This window comes from Pseudorasbora parva, chromosome 8 (genome assembly GCF_024679245.1).
Source record: "Pseudorasbora parva isolate DD20220531a chromosome 8, ASM2467924v1, whole genome shotgun sequence".
Taxonomy (NCBI): Eukaryota; Metazoa; Chordata; class Actinopteri; order Cypriniformes; family Gobionidae; genus Pseudorasbora; species Pseudorasbora parva.
Window position 1 is genome coordinate 37,941,772 of NC_090179.1, and position 16,487 is coordinate 37,958,258.

General features: G+C 39.3%; 1 protein-coding gene across 1 annotated transcript in view; it reads right to left on the reverse strand.

Moving 5' to 3' along the window:
- Positions 1–16,487, reverse strand: part of zbtb16b (zinc finger and BTB domain containing 16b) — a 69,253-nt gene that overhangs the window by 26,870 nt on the left and 25,896 nt on the right. Inside the window, exon 4 of the mRNA XM_067451152.1 lies at positions 11,844–11,930. Coding sequence (XP_067307253.1) covers positions 11,844–11,930 — 87 coding nt within the window. The remainder of the gene's footprint in view (positions 1–11,843; positions 11,931–16,487) is intronic.

Consider the following 16,487-nt stretch of genomic DNA (forward strand, 5'->3'; position numbering starts at 1 on the left):
AATTGACGTGCTGCCTCCCCCATTTTTCCCAGGCTGAAGAGAGACAGCAGCTGAAGGGAATCTCTGCTCCGGCCCCTCACTGTACAATAGAGAGTGGATTTGCTTTTCACACTGGTCAGTTGACCCCTTGACATCCGATGACTACAAAGTTTTGAATTAGAATAAAGGCCAGAGACTTAATCCAATTCCCACAGTGCTAGTAAGCAGATGCGAGAACACCCAACTTTTCTTGGAATCAGAAGCAGGTTTGTGTAACATTCTAGGAAGAGGAAGGAATCTAAAACTCTGCTATCGGAACAATTTAGACCTCATCTTACAAGTCTAAGAGAAGTGGCGTGTTGAATGTATGAAGTGACCATTGCCACATTCCATAACAAGACAACAACACATTGGTGGATCTCATGAAAACTTTTAATAACATGGACAGTAGTTCACTCGTATTTCATGTCACAGTTTGCAATCCTCTTTATGACAATTAAGTCCATGCAACTCACAACTGTCAAGTAAAAAAAAATTCTTATTGTGGTAACGCATAATTAATATTATTATGCATTTATTGGACACTAATTCAAGTAGTATTAAATACTTAATAATTATTAGCATTAGAATTAGTAAAAGTAATAATAATAATTAATAATTTATAATATTAGTAATACAATTTATTATTTATAACAATAATAACTATAATAATTACTTTTTCAATATAATATACATTGTACACATAAATCATGGTAATATTTGCTTACTGCTTTTAATTTGTGCTAATTTAAATACAAATAATTGTATTATTATATATTTATTGATTTACTTTTATCGGGGGGGAATGTGACCTGGATATGTTCAGGTTTTTAGGGAATGCTCCTTTAGTGGATTGTTTCATGAAGGCACAGGACAAAAAGTGCGTTCATTTATATGCTTGAAATTTTAGGCTTTCAAATGAACAAAGCAACATGATGGCAAGAAAAGTGAGTGAATAGAAAGCATCTCCTCAAAAAATCCAAAAAATCCTCCTTTATGTTTCAATACTTCTGAATTCATAAGATAGCCATATGGACCAATTTTTGAGACTTTTTTGGTGCTTTTGTGCCCTATATGAAGGTTAAAAGCTCCCATCTACATTCATTACATGGAAAAGAGCGACAAGCATATTCTTAAAAAATTCTCATTTTGCCTTCCTTGGAAGAAAGAAGGTCATACGCGTATGCAATGCATAACGAGCCGTGAAGTGCAAAGGAAAACGTGTTAGCATATGGATAATATTATAAAATTAGTAACACAAGGTTTATTACTATTATTAATGTGATCTCAACGTGTTATTGACAGGTTCCCCCCAGTCAAATGCTCATAGTGCATTATTTCATGAAGGCACATTCTTTTGAAAAAGTGCATTATTTTACATTCATGAAAATGACATAAGCTATATGATGTGACCACTGACTTAGCAAGACAAGCCAGTGAATAGAAAGCATCTTCTCAGCAATGTTTGCTAAAGCAGGCCACTGTGAGAAGGAGATGTAAACATGACAGTTATGCAAACAGGCACAACAAATACATCTTATCTCTTTATCTCAGAACAAACTGGGTAGATTCACCTGTTTCTGAGCTAATTCAGTGAACGGGAGGTTCTTTCTGATAAAGACAGACACATATTGTGAAATCGTGTTTCTTTTCTAGCTATTGGGGAGTCCGGTTTGAATCTCTATATCTGGTATCTATATCAAGATGGACCACTGAAATATTCATTTTAATATACCTTGAAAATAAGACTGAGGAGGACCAAAAACCAAATACCCCCGTCTCCAAGCAACTAGAAGAGAGTTGAAGTGTTTCAGGATAATCCCAGCATTCACAAACAAGTCACTTCACTTTGTTTTTCACCTCAGTCTATCAAAAAAAAAAAAAATTCCCACACTGAGATTCAGCCTATTTACACTGTAAACAACACTAAAAGTCTGCAATTTATTTAATTCAGCTCTTCTTAAAGGTCTCCGCAAACATTTCCAGAATCTAATTATATACTAACTACTTCATCTGCTAGTACTAACTTTTGAATAGAGACACGGACAATATAGAAATCCTGCTGCTCTGACTCTCTCTGCGTGTGGAATCTCACGGAGAGAGGAATCACAGCCGGAGAGATGCACGTGAATATGTGCCTTTCCAAACAATGAACGACTTAGCAAAAACTCTGGACACCCCGTGATGCCAGTAGCATTTCATTCTGCCTCCCGACGGGCAGAAAGGACTTCATCTCTTTGCATTGAAGTTATAGCACAATAGGAATTAGTCACTGTGCGATGAAGGGGCATGCTGGGAAATCTGCAGCACCACTGAGACAATCAGTCTTATCTGAGCGGGTGGGGGTTGCAACCTGTTTGGTTGCGGTCACCGTGATTTTGCCAAGTGAGACATGTTCCTGGGTCAACATATTCTGTTGTTCCTGAAACAACACTTGAGTCTGAAAATGCAGTCCTAATCCCTAACCCTATCCCTAACCCAACCCAACTTAAGTTCTCCCTAAAATCCAGGGGGAAATGATTGACCAATAACACTGACGTAGAAGAACCTAACCCTGGTTGTAAGCCTAAACTTGACATAAAATGAAAACTTTGAATCTTTGAATCTGATTTGTTGATTGGAATGTTGTTCCAGGATCAACAAAGATGTTGATCCAGGATCATGTTGAACTTGGTGAAATGGTTATACGGTCGGGTCATGGTAGAAAGAAGGTCGTATAAATGAATATAACATCAATCTTGGCACATGTGTAAGTGTGTAAGGCCACATACAAATGTGATAACTTTAGCATTGTTTTGGTGCCTCGTTACTCTAAACAAGATACAAAGATGCCATGGATGGGTTTTGTCTTTGATATTTTTGCTAAATTGTTGAGTCAGCAAAGTCAGAGAACTGAATCAGTCTGATCAATGAACAAATCACTCAGGTTTTGTAAACTATGGGTGCTTCTCATTTCTTATTTGTGCATCCTCACGTCTCTGCTGAGGACGGAGGAATCGAAGGAAAGCTTATTTGTGTATTGGAATATTCTTGATCACTCGAATGTTACTTCACAGTGTCATCGGCTGCACTCAAGGGATATGTTGTTAAAGTTTGGTTATTCAAGAAATCATAAATAATAATAATAAACGCAAGATGCCCCGTTGAAATATGGTCTTAAAGCGATTGTTCACCAGAAAATAAAAATGTGATGTTTATCTGCTTACCCCCAGTGCATCTGACATGTAGATGTTTTTGTTTCTTCAGTAGAACACAAATGAAGATTTTTTAACTCCAACCGCTGCTGTGGGCCAGTCATATAATCGTGTGAATGGGTAACAATTCTATGAGAGCAACAAAAAAAAAAACATGCTTAGTCAACATGCACAAGGAGCCCTGTGGCTCATGATGACACATTGATATCTTAAGACACAAACCGATCAGTTTGTGTGAGGAATCGTATTTATATATATTTTTTTACCTCAAATACAACGCGATATCCAACAGCCTGGAATGCACATTACTTCTGGTAAAGAAGGTCAATATACACGCTCTGGCATCACGTAAGAGATTCACTTCTGGTGTTGGCGTAAACTACGCCTGATGGTGTATACCAGAAGTGATGTCTTTACAAGTACAAGACGCCAGAGTGCTTATATTGACCTTACCGGAAGTGAAGCGCGTTCCAGGCTGTTGGATATAGCGTTGTATTTCAGGTAAAAAATGATCTAAATACGGCTCGATTTCTCACACTCACACTGAATGTTTTGTGTCTTAAGATATCAATGTCGTCATGAGCCACATGGCTCTTTGTGCATGTTGACTAAGCATGTTTTTTTTTGTTGCTCTCATAGAATTGTTACCCATTCACATGCATTATATGACTGCACAGCAACGGTTGGAGTTAAAAATCTTCATTTGTGTTCAACTGAAGGAACAAAGCCACCTACATGTTGGATGCACTGGGTGTAAGCAGACAAACATCACATTTTCATTTTTGGGTGAACTATCCCTTTAAACAACAAAGGAAAATCATAAATTATTGTGAAAGAGTTAAAGGGAGAGGAGAATTTATAAGTGCGTCAGGCTTCTTGACAAATAAGACTTCCGTGTAGGATACACCTGTGTGCATCCTCGCTCATGATTCCTCAGGAAGCCTCCTCACTCCTCGTTCCTCGCCTCCTCGCAGTGCAATTAGAGAATTGAGATGTCCTTCAAGATAGCTAACTTTGATCGGTTTCCGGGTCACAGGCTGGAGGACGGAGGAGTGAGGATACGAGGAAGCATCAATTTGAGTATTGAGAAGCACTCTATATCAACCGATTCATTGAAAAGATTCAACTCGGACTCAGAAGATTTGCTCACCAATCAGACATGGACCTTTTCTATGATTATTTTACTCAAAAATGGCAGAGCCCCCGTACATAACACGCTGCTTTCAGACTGATTTGATTCTTGTGTTCTCCAACACCAGCTCAATGGTGGGGACGATTTTCAGTGAATTACAAATTGATTTCAGTCTGTTCATCCAGCAAAGTTATCATTTTTTAAAAGAGTCATATGAATTTTCTTCTGCATTCAGAAGACAGCGAGTCATATGGACCACTTTTGGGACTTTTATAGCGCTTTTGTGCCCTATATGAAGAGTAAAATCTCCAATCTCCATTGATTTTCATTACATGGAAAAGAGCGACAAGGATATTCTTCAGAAATTCACATTTCGCATTCCTCGGACGAAAGAAGTTCTTACGTGTTTGGATACTTACATGCATGTGTCTGAGGAAAACAGCGTTATCATATGGAGCCGCTGTAAATGATTCCTTTAAAATGTATCAGAGCTCAAATGTATTTCCCTAAATATAACCCGGTCATTCCAGACAGATTGCTGTGTGGGGATGACTTTGACACATCAGCTATACCTCAGATGACCCCTGCGATTGACTCGGCTGCAAAGTGAGAGGCAGACGGGCCAATCTAGCAAAGTAAGGAACGGTCTGCTTAATAATTAATGCAACAAGAGATACATTGCTCTTGTTTAACCACTGTTTATTCTGCGGGCCAGATCGCTGAAGTCACAACGTGTTCCCAGTGAGTAATTCCACTGTGCCCTCACCCTCACTGTAAATGCAAGTCACTTCCTGTGCAGCGTGATGAGCGTGAGGGAAGAGTTTTAGGAAATCTGACGTCATAAGCACATAAGACAGATGGACGAGCGGTCGCCCCCTTAGGCCAAAATCGTTTAAAGGCAAATCGCTTCTATTCCGGTCTCAAATAAAACCCCTTTAATAACATTTGATTTCTGCTCTGCGAAGGATGCGATAAAGCGTTTCTCCGTCGGGAGGGGAGAAGAGGAAAAGAAAGCTGTGATGTGCTGGCCTGCTTTTCCAGCCTGCCCGCCAGTGCATCGGTCCTGAGACACAAGTGAGTTTTATTTTAGGAGGCTTTTAAGTAGGTCAGCTCTCTAGTAGGTCTCGTCTATGACAGCACAGCGGCTGAGTGTAAACAACAGCACATGATGTTGTTTGTCTCTCGCTCTGCCCTGGCACCAAATGCCACCAGCTTCCCCCTTCAGCCGGCCCCTGTCCCACGGGTCTCGCACAATCCTCTTTTCCATTCGCAACCCTAAAAACCTCAAAGAACCGGGCCGTTCACCTCTGACATTCTCACATATGCTGGCATTCGAGGACAAACGTCCTGCTTAAAGACTGAGTCAGAATTAACACTCAAATGCATTTAAAAACGGGCTATTAAAAATAACACAAAGTTACTCACCAGTTGGCGTCTTTGCACTATGAGGAACTGACAAGAGTGATTCAAATCAAAGACAAGATAAAAAAATAGGGATGCCAAATATATCAGTAGTACTATATGTTATCTGCCAATATAAGAGATTTTTGATTTAATTATTGTACCATACTATTTTCACCTTTAAATCTAACACAGTTAAACTTTAATTATACTAATAAAATTCATTTTTATACTGTAGATTATATACATATGAGGATAAATATGCACAAATTAACTTGTAACTGATTTTATTGTTTTGATTTTAAATGTATATAGAAAATAGTATAACATGTTAAAGCAGCACTGGGTAACTTTTGCTCTCGGGGTTCCCCTACAGTTGGGAAAAAATGATGTCCTCAACTACTGTTGTAAGCGCTGTCATCCTACAACAGGGGATGCCATCGCGCGCGCATTTGTTGACATGACAACCCTGATAGCCCTGAACTAGTGATGCGCGGGTCGTCTCATAACCCGCGGACCCCGTATGTCTATTTAATGGTCGCGGGTGCGGGGCGGGTTGTAAAAATATATACAGTGGTGCGGTGCGGGCCAAATAACTTCATAAAAGTGTCCCCGTGGGTTGGTGCAGCACTAACAGTTCCCCTGAACACTGCAGGAGGAGTTCACATGCAGGTGTTCTTCTGGCGTCGCGTGTGAAATGTCTTCATCCCAGTGTACAGTCAGTGGCATATTTTTCAGCATGTCATATGAATATAATTTCATGGGTTTTATTTTTTTCAAACGCCAAATAATCACGATGCTCACGTTTACAAGCCAGCGTCATTATAGTAGTCTATTGGTTACTGTTTTACAGAATCTATATGATACTTCAATTCAATGTTTGAGTGGTAGGTAATCACCGTAACGAGCAGGACAGCATCGGTCGGGCACGCCTCCTTCAGCTCACGCCGACGAGCAAACCCTGGTCACATTCTGATCCTCGTCCTGCCTTTAATCTCATCACTTTTTCGTTTCCTCTTATTGCTTTCCTCCAACAAAACCTTTTCTTTCTTATTTGTCTGTGCTGCTTCGGACATGACTATATTATCCGACGAACAAAGTTGGGCTCGCACGTCCGAATTTAAGGAAGTGTGGGTGTTGGTGGAAGTGACGTATATGCTGTAAAGCAGTCGAATTTTGTAGTTCTTTTTGTTCTCAGGTTACTACCCGAAACCCGAAGTTTAAAAGTACGATTAAAAACGATACAGACCCCATCAGGCTATGGCAGACGTGTCATTCAACCTATTGTAAGTCGATGTATCATCACAAGAGTCTTGAAAATATATTATGAAGGTTGAAAAGTTACCTAGTGCTGATTTAATATCGGAAAAAAAAAAATTAAACATCAGAATTTTTTCAAATGTCATCCTACGTCAGGGGTTACTCTTTTGATGAAAGTCGACTTGCATAGGCCGTCTGTCAGAAGCTAATTATTTTAGATTATAAAGTTTAAAATATGGATATTTGTCAAATAAGAACCCATCAGTTTGCGTCAGAAGGCCTTTGTTAACCCCCTGGAGTCGTATGGATTATTTTTATGATGGATGGATGCACTTTTTGGGATTCAAAATCTAGACCGCCATTCACTGCCATTATAAGGCTCGGAAGAGCAATTATATCTTTTAATCTTGTCCGTCTGAAAGAAGATAGTCATATACACCTAGGATGGCTTAAAGGTGAGTAAATCAAGGTATGCCGTTTTTGGCTGAACTATCCCTTTAATGCAGTGAAAAGAATTGTCTGCTTCAAATGGAAACAAGGCCGTAGTTTTTCTTCACCTCTCGTCTCTTCATTCAGGAAGGCTATCATAGCATTTTGTGCAGAAATGTAAAAATCTTGCCTGGCTAAGTCCAGAAAATGTAAAATGTATGCAAGAGATGACAACACTTCAGTCTGAATGAGTGATGGCTGGAGCCCAGGAGTAAAAAGGTTTCTCAAAATGGATGAGCAATGTCCTCCCCTCCTCTCAGTTAAATGTGCTGCCAAACTGAAACAGAGAGCGGGGTGTTTACAAGTTTGGGAGAGAAGGTATAAAATTCTGGGCATCGTTAACACCACCTCTATGTCGACATGCATTAAGAATTTATACAGTGTGTGCCACAGAGAGTTACAGTTACATGCCAACGTTTTAGAGAGGGTTATCGTCTTTCTTCCTGAGGAACACAGGCGACAGATATTGCACCCTCATTGAAGTCGCATCGATGTACACTACTGTAAATAGAATAGAAGCATACTACAGAATCCTGACTCTGATCCAACAGAAATTCTGAGATTAAATGAGATGGCTTCCATGGAAACATTTAGCAAGTCAAATCCACGCAGATGACAAAAGTATGGCACCTTGTTTTAATTAGGACTCAACCTTTATATAGACTCAACATGTGGATCATTAGCCCCATGAAACGCTTTTATACCCAGAGAGCAAATTAATTAGTGCAGTCTGGAATACCTGTGACAGACTGTATCCTTGCATGGCAGTCTCATATGCCAATAAGTAACAAAAGTACAGGTAGAAATGATGGTTATATGGGGTATAGTGTGCTGTTATTGGACTAAACTCCCCTCAAAAGTCTTTGGACACTTAAAGGGATAGTTCACCCAAAAATAATGTGATGTTTATCTGCTTACCCCCAGTTCAGTAGAACACAAATGAAGATTTTAAACGTATGTCTATGTGTTTTTACGGTTATATTAATACGGTTGTTGCACTGTGCCAGTCTTATAATGCATGTCAATGGGTTGTTATTCTATGAGAGTAAAAAACACATAGACATACAAAACCATTTTAAACCCTGTGGTTTGGGGTGACAGATTGATGTCTTAAGACATCATCATTGCATCATGATGTTTTTTTGACGGAAGTAATGGCGCTGGGGAATACTAGATGAGATTCATCTGATGGGAGGTAAAAAATAACAAATACTGTTTGGTTTCTTGCAGAAACCAATCGTTTCATGTCTTAAGACATCCATGTGTCGCTAGAGCCACAGGGTTTAATATAGATTCTTACGTCTATGTGTTTTTTACTCTCATAAAATAACACCCCATTGACATGCATTATACGACAGGCACAGCAACGGTTGGAGTTCTTCATTTGTGTTCTACTGAAGAAACAAACACACCTACATCTTAGATGCCCTGGGGGTAAGCAGATAAACATCAATCATTTTTTATTTTTTGGGCAAACTATCCCTTTAAGGCCCTGATATACTCAATACAAAGTTATTTTCCGTTCTTCGCTTTGGGGTAAAAAGTAGTTCAAGGGTAGTCACACTGCACTTTTCGTTCCATTGACTTCCATTCAAACGCATGCGAATGTGTCACACCTGAAACACAAGCTCATACAGAAAGTTTTGCATTTTGTTGTGTTACAATTGGCTGTGAATTTGCATCAAATGACGAAGTGTAACCAGTAGAAGATCGACATGTAACAGCATGACCTTTTAGCTGAATTAAAATAACTATATTGTCACAGTAAAGTTAAGTAGATTGTATATATTTTTTTAACATTTTAAATGTTAAAATGTTAACATGTAACATGTTAAATTTATAAAATAAATGCATACATTTATAAAAAAGATGCTGTAGATTGTGACATCATACCATGACCATTGCAGTGTCTGAAGAAATTTTGCATGCGCAAAGTCTAGTGTGACCGCAGCTTTATAAATAGCTCAGCTGTGCATAGTGGATATCCCGACGCCGTCTACGTTGTAAATATGTGCTGCATGCTTTCCTCTCAATAACAACATAAACACACAAAAAAATGACAGCATCACTGTCAATAGACTTCTTAAAAGCAAGCCGCTTCACAGTACTACATAAAAATAAACGTGTCAGTATCTCTTTCGAAAGGAATTACAACTTCAATTTCTATAAACAGCTCATGTTTTTTACCCATGTCTGAACTCGATGGACTGCACAGAAGAATTGAATTCCACAAAGAAGGCGGAGCCTCGGAGCCACACCAACCTATTACATAATCACCATGGACCAATTGTGATTTCTGGAAAGTTCAAAATCCATAATACTTTGTTTGGAATGACGTCACACCAATTCGTTCTTCGATTTTGCTTGAAGTGTATAAAAATAAATTAAGTTATAATGTGTCTCAGAACTTTACATTAATTCCATTGTGCCTTTTTTATGAATTCAAATCTAATAAGCTTCTTTTTTTTAATGTTTTGATTGAAAAGTGTGCTGTAGTTATCTTCCTGTTAAATAAATGCCACTTAGTTAGATATTTTTCGATATTTAAAGGCAATTTTCAAAGCGGCTAGGAATAGCACGCTAGCTTTGAAAGCATAAGATCCTTTCAGAGAGTCTCCAAAGCCACGCCTCCTTAAAATGCATAAAACGCTCCCAACAGAGTTTGCAAAAAGTCACAAGACGAGAGACGGAGAGATGTCTCAAAGCACATTTTTTCATCTCTCCCAAATAACAGTAGTTATGCCGTGAACGCGGCATTGCTTTGGTCCAGGAGGAACTGTAATAGGTGGCTACTGTTAGTTTGGGGAGCTCAGTGACTCAAGACTGTCTAACTCTTCACAGCATGAAACGGCATGATGATGTCTGTGCGAGCAGGTTCACGGAGGTATGAAAATGCATACACTGAGAGGCAAGTAGGACATTGTATGGTCCAAATGCAATGATTGGACCAACATTGTATGGTCCTACACCGTCCACGGACGATATATACATATAAATACATTTAGACCACTTAACTTAGTGATTGCTATCAGGATGTGAACAGACTTTCAATCAGCTAACAAAAACAATTTCTGGAACAAATCGCCTACCATGCCTTTAAGCAGTGACATTTAGACATTTTAAATCGTGGCTTAGTTCTTTCTGGGACATTTTATTCACTTTTATTGATATAAATAGTGCAGTGAGGGCAAGAAGAGATGCGGGAATGGGATCAGAAAATGTCACAAGCTGCACTCAAACTGGCAAATCATATGACTATGGTTGTTAAACCACAAAAAGGACCCCAACACACACACACACACACACAACGTATAATTACACATCAGTCACACATTCTATTTGAGTCTGAATAACTTTCTGTGAGGAAGAGACTAAAATTGATGTCGTTATTCCCTCCAGTGAGCTGATAACTCGAGAAATGCTGTGACTGGATCATTGATTCATTGAGCTGAAGTCATGAACGAATCAGTTCAATCAATAAATGAACCAGATTTGTGGCTCGTTCATTCAGTCCAATTGGATCAAAACAATGATCTGTTCAGACGATTCTTGAGTTCAACTCGCTGAATCAAAGATCTAGTTGCAATGGTTCTCGAGTTCAGCTCACAGGAGGAAGGACAACTTGGATAATTTCTGTCTGTTCCTCACACAAAGACTTCTGAAGAGAAGGAAAAAAAATAACCTGGTAAGTAAATAATGACAGAATGTTCATTTTCATCAGACTAGTTGTACGCCCAAGTACAAGCTTTAATGTGTCCTGACAGAGTACACTCAGGTATGCAGCAGCAAAAACAAGTTTACACTCAATACATCATCCCATGCCAACCCCTATCAGAGCACACTACTTATTTACCTCCCCTAAAATATGATTATTAAAATGTCTGTAGTACCACTGAAACTCAACCTTGCAGTCCTCATCAGATGTCAGTAAATATGAATATTTGACAGGAGGGTGGCAGCTGAGCGCTGTTGGCGTGTTAATGAACGTGCCAGAGCGTCGATGACTCACAGGCTCTGGTAACTCAGTACAGTCGCTCTAACAAATGTACGTGCCGTGTTTAGACAAAGTGATGGAGATTGGTGAAACATGGCACTACTGCTGTGCCAATGCGGTGTGCCGCCCTGCCCTGTAACACCACATATTATCGGCTGAAATTTTAGAGGGCACCGAAAACCTTCCCTGCTGAATTATAGAAGACCATCAGAATGGAGTTTTGATAGGGTCATAAACATGATTGCTACTGGTGCATGCATGACGCATCTCCACATTACCTGTGTTTTTTCCATTGTGTTGAACTAGTGTTATTTAAAGAAGTGGCTTGTGGTTAGATGAGGAAGGAAGCTCGTACCTGTGTGAGTCTGTCGATGGGCTTCCAGGGCATCTTCCTTGGAAAATTGAGCCCCGCACTGATCACATACTAGTGCTTTCGGTCCAGCTGGAAGGAAGAAGAATACAATAAAAGTAATCAGTTGGCCATATAGCTTTATTACGGACGGCAACATTACACTGTGTCATTTATGCAGGGCTCTGCAATAAGGTCTGCCCGATGGCCTAGGGCCAATGTGAGTTGACGGAACTGTGACTCGCCCGATCGGGCCAGCGATGATGCATCTTCAAGGAAGTTGATGATTTGTGCATTTTTAAGCCTTGCGTATATATATATTCAATCGTACGTCGATGTGAAAGTACCCGCATCTCAAAGTGTGCAAATACTTGTTCACGTCTCCCTGAGCTTGAACGGACATATTCACACAAAATGATGTCAAATTGGCCGACTTGTTGAGTATCATTGTAACATAATCGGTTAAACATTAAACATAAACATTAAATGTATACTGGATCCACGCAGCTCTTAAAGTGACAGCAGCATAATATTCTTGCTGCTGTTTAACATTATATATATATTATAATAATTATATACCCAGGATACCCAACATTTCAATTTGGCTTTTATTTTATTTTATTACTTAACCTTAAACTTATTATTTTTAAGTTTAAGTATTTGATCTAAAAGTCAACACGGACATGGTTGAAGTGATGTGAAGGCTGACCTTTACTAATATGAACATTGCTCATAATTCACATCAAATCTACTCATACATCGACAAATATATGTCTCGTACATCTTCAAAGTTGTATCTTGCATGCCTGAAGTTTTCTCTTTTTCCCATTTATCATCACATATGTGAAATATTCATCCAGTTAAGCCATTAAGAACATATTACATTATGAACTTGCACAGTGCACAAATGCTCTGGTTTATGGCAGTGGGGCTTATCTGAAAATCAAACCATAAAATGATCTGTAAAGAAAACAGACACAATGCCAAAGGCTGATATTGTGTTATTTCAAAGTATGAGTTGTTTATGACATTAAACATCATTCATCTCCCCCACACACACCAACAGGGTAACATACTGTCCCCTGACAGAATCAAAGAGATGTTCTTATCTACAAGAGCTGGCAGCTTTCTCTTGTCTTGTCTTGATAAAAGACCAAAAAACCATAAGCTGAGGCAGAACAGACAGCAACATGTCCTGAAGGATATTAAAGCGCTTTGTATCTTCAGTCTGATTTATGACATGTGCAATGAGTCTTTTCTTACAAACAAAACACTGTTCCCATTTATGATGTGTTGGTAGAGATAACAGTAATAAATGATAATCATATAATAGGAAGGGTCATGTCAGGTTGATGCACCCTCAGGCAGGTACTGCTCATGTCTACCTGTAAAAGCAGATGATTTTGACCAATCATAATTTATTTATCAACGCTAAGGCTGGTTTCCCCAGGGTGAATCTCACAACGCCTGTCAAGCCTGTTATATTACAATACTATATTACAATACTCCCATTCTAAAGTTTGGGGTCAGAGAGATTGAAAGAAGTGGTTTATGCTCATCAAACCTGCATGTATTTGAACTGAAATATTGTGAAATAGTATTACAAGTTAATAGGAATGTTTTCTATTTTAATATACTTCAAAATTTCATTTATTCCTGTGAATTTTCAGCAGCCATTATTTCAGTCTTCAGTGTGAACAGAAAGGTTAAAAGAACAGCATTTATTTATTATTTAATTTATGTAGCATTTATTTATTATTTACTTATTTGACAAAGATATATTTTGTAACTTACATTTGCAGTTTAACGATTTAAAAATACCTTACTAAGCCAATACAAACATACATTAAAGGGGGTTTCAGTCAATCACTCAGTTTCGATCACATTCAGCTAATACAGATGTGATCCAGAATCACATTCGGAGGCTGAAATAAATTGAACAGGAGAAACAGTAACAGCAGGACGTCCGTCTCTGTGGTATGTACTGTATTTAGTGGCCTGTCAACATTTGTGCCTCTTTACTCGCAGTTTATGAGGACATGATTCGGTTTATGGACTATTGTATGCGACTAAACCTTAGCAGTAGCAAGCAAACCGGTTTTGCACGTCAGACTAGTGTAACGTTATACAGAGAACAACAATGGAGTAACCATTTTTTAGCACGCGATCGTGTCGTTTACTGATATTTACTCATGCGACGGTAGCCAATAGCAGAGACATTTGAAACAGATTTACTCACCGCCTGCTTCCAAAGCAGCACCGAACCTTTATCGCTGGGACCGCTCCGTCAAAAACACACTTCTTTGGTATGATTTGGTGAAGTCCTGTGACAGCAGTGACCATGGAGATCCACTTTGCGACGCGACTGAAGCGATGTTATGAAGCTTCCCGTCATTTCTGCGTTCAAATGCAGCGCAGCCTTCCCGGAATGCTGTGCTGAAGCGTTGAAGTCGCTTGACGTCACCCATAGGAATAAAGTGGAGCGCAGCGCGACCATAGGGCCCGTCATAAGTGTTCACGGACGACTGGATCTGCATCTGAGAGTGTTTACGGGCGTGCATTTCCTCTCTCGCTCTAGTCACGCGCGCGCACCCTACCGGGAGAAGAGCCCGTACAGCCCATACAAGGACCTTCCGCTCTTACTAACGTCAACCCGAGCCATACTCGAAAAAAACTCTCAGAAACTTGTGAGAAACCGGAAGGAGTATTTTTGACACAGAAATACTCCATCAAATGTCCAACATTAGTTTTTGAAACTTTGTCTATGTTTAGGATGGGAATCTAAGTCTTAAAGAGCTCAGTATGCATGAAACAGCATTTCACCCCCCCCCCCCCCCTTAAATGCTATGTGTGTGTACATATATACAATATTTAAATATAAATACAAATAAATAAATAAATCACATTTCCCCACCAATTCTAATGCTATAATGCACGTTTTATTTTTGAATATGTTTATAATTTTCATTGATTATTCTAATTACTGTATTACAGAAGATCATCTTGTCTGGTCAATGGAGGCCGTGCATTAAGTACAGTACAACCATTATTTATAAATAGTATACTTTTTTTTTCTCCTTCACATTACGTTAATGAGATTGGGAATTTTTCACATTACGATAATGAGAAGGGGCGAGGGCTGCTTAATTATCATGAAAATAATGTCACAATGCAAAAAATTGTAGAAATTGGCGATGCACAAATCACCCCATTAAGAAATCATGAATCATATGAATCACCTGCACAGATGGTAATAAATATACAAGGTGTGTAAACGTGCACACGCGCGCACACACACAAAGAAAGAAAGAAAAGAATCATTTAACCCAGTTGCAACCACAGATCCTTAATAACTGGACTAAATAACTCTTCTGATGGCCATCACCGGCCTGAGGGAATCCATCTATTATTAGCATTAGATCCACCTGTGGAGCCGCTGGCCCATTATGAAGTAGGCCAGGATGTTTCCATCACTTTAGAAACACTCTCAATAAACCACACACACTCACCGAAACAAGGAGAAATGGCCGTCTGACGTTGCTTTTCCTGAACAATTCATGAGGGACAAGACCTCAAAAAGAGAAGTGAACAATGCCTTCCATCGAGCACGCACAGCTTGGACACAACATCTACCATATCTTGCAGACTTTGTATCTCAGACTCAAAAGGAGAAAAAAAAAAAAAAAATCAATAAAATCCAAATGTATAATGACCATCGGCTCATCGAGCATTTATTTTAACTCAGCTGGCCCGAAATGTCTTTATTATGACTCATTAAAGCACCCACAAGCTTCGTGAAGTCAGCCAGCTAGCACCTAAAATTAGCCTCTTTCCACAGACACTTTCTTCTCACAGCTTCTGGACGACAACCAAAGCCCTTTAAAGTTTAAAAATGCACTCATTTAGAGAATCATTACAAACCACGCTCAAAAATACTTTGATGGTGTGACTCATCAGCGTCAGCGTAAATTACGCCGGGGAGAACGTTTCAGATGTGCGTGAATGAAAACAGTTTATTATTGTCTTATTAGTGGAGGATAGCTGCTCTTCAGGTCTTGCTTTGAAATGCCTCTTAAATTCAAGCCAGCTATCTACCTAGACAGCATTTTGGGGAATCGTGCATCATTTCAGCATATATTTTTTGTTCTGTTGTGATGCTGACAGGCAAGGTACACCCCGTCGCACATGTTTCCAAACGCTCAGCACACATTTAGAAACCACGGAGCAGATCCTACACTCAATAGGCTTGTGTTCTGTTTCAGACGGCACATTGTGCACTGTACTGCCCATGATAAACAGCCCAAACAGCCTCCAGACTGGCTGCAATCACCCTCCATCAAAACACTTTGCCTGGCATACAAAAATAAGATTCAATCTCGTGCTGAATACCAAATTAGAGCATTAGAAAACAAGGGCTTCTGCTACTTGGCAACCGTTGGGATGTAAAGCAGCGAAATCCAATGACGGGCCAGAAGATCTAGGGCTTTGAAGCGCTATAAAGACTGAATTAGATTTTTACTTTTATTTTCCCTCCATTTCACTGGCTTGCAAATTAAAGACTGGAGTTAACAATCATAAATTGTAAGGGTTTGGACGTCAACGCTGAAATAACGTTATTTATCTTGTCGTTTGTGAGAGTCGGTCGAATAA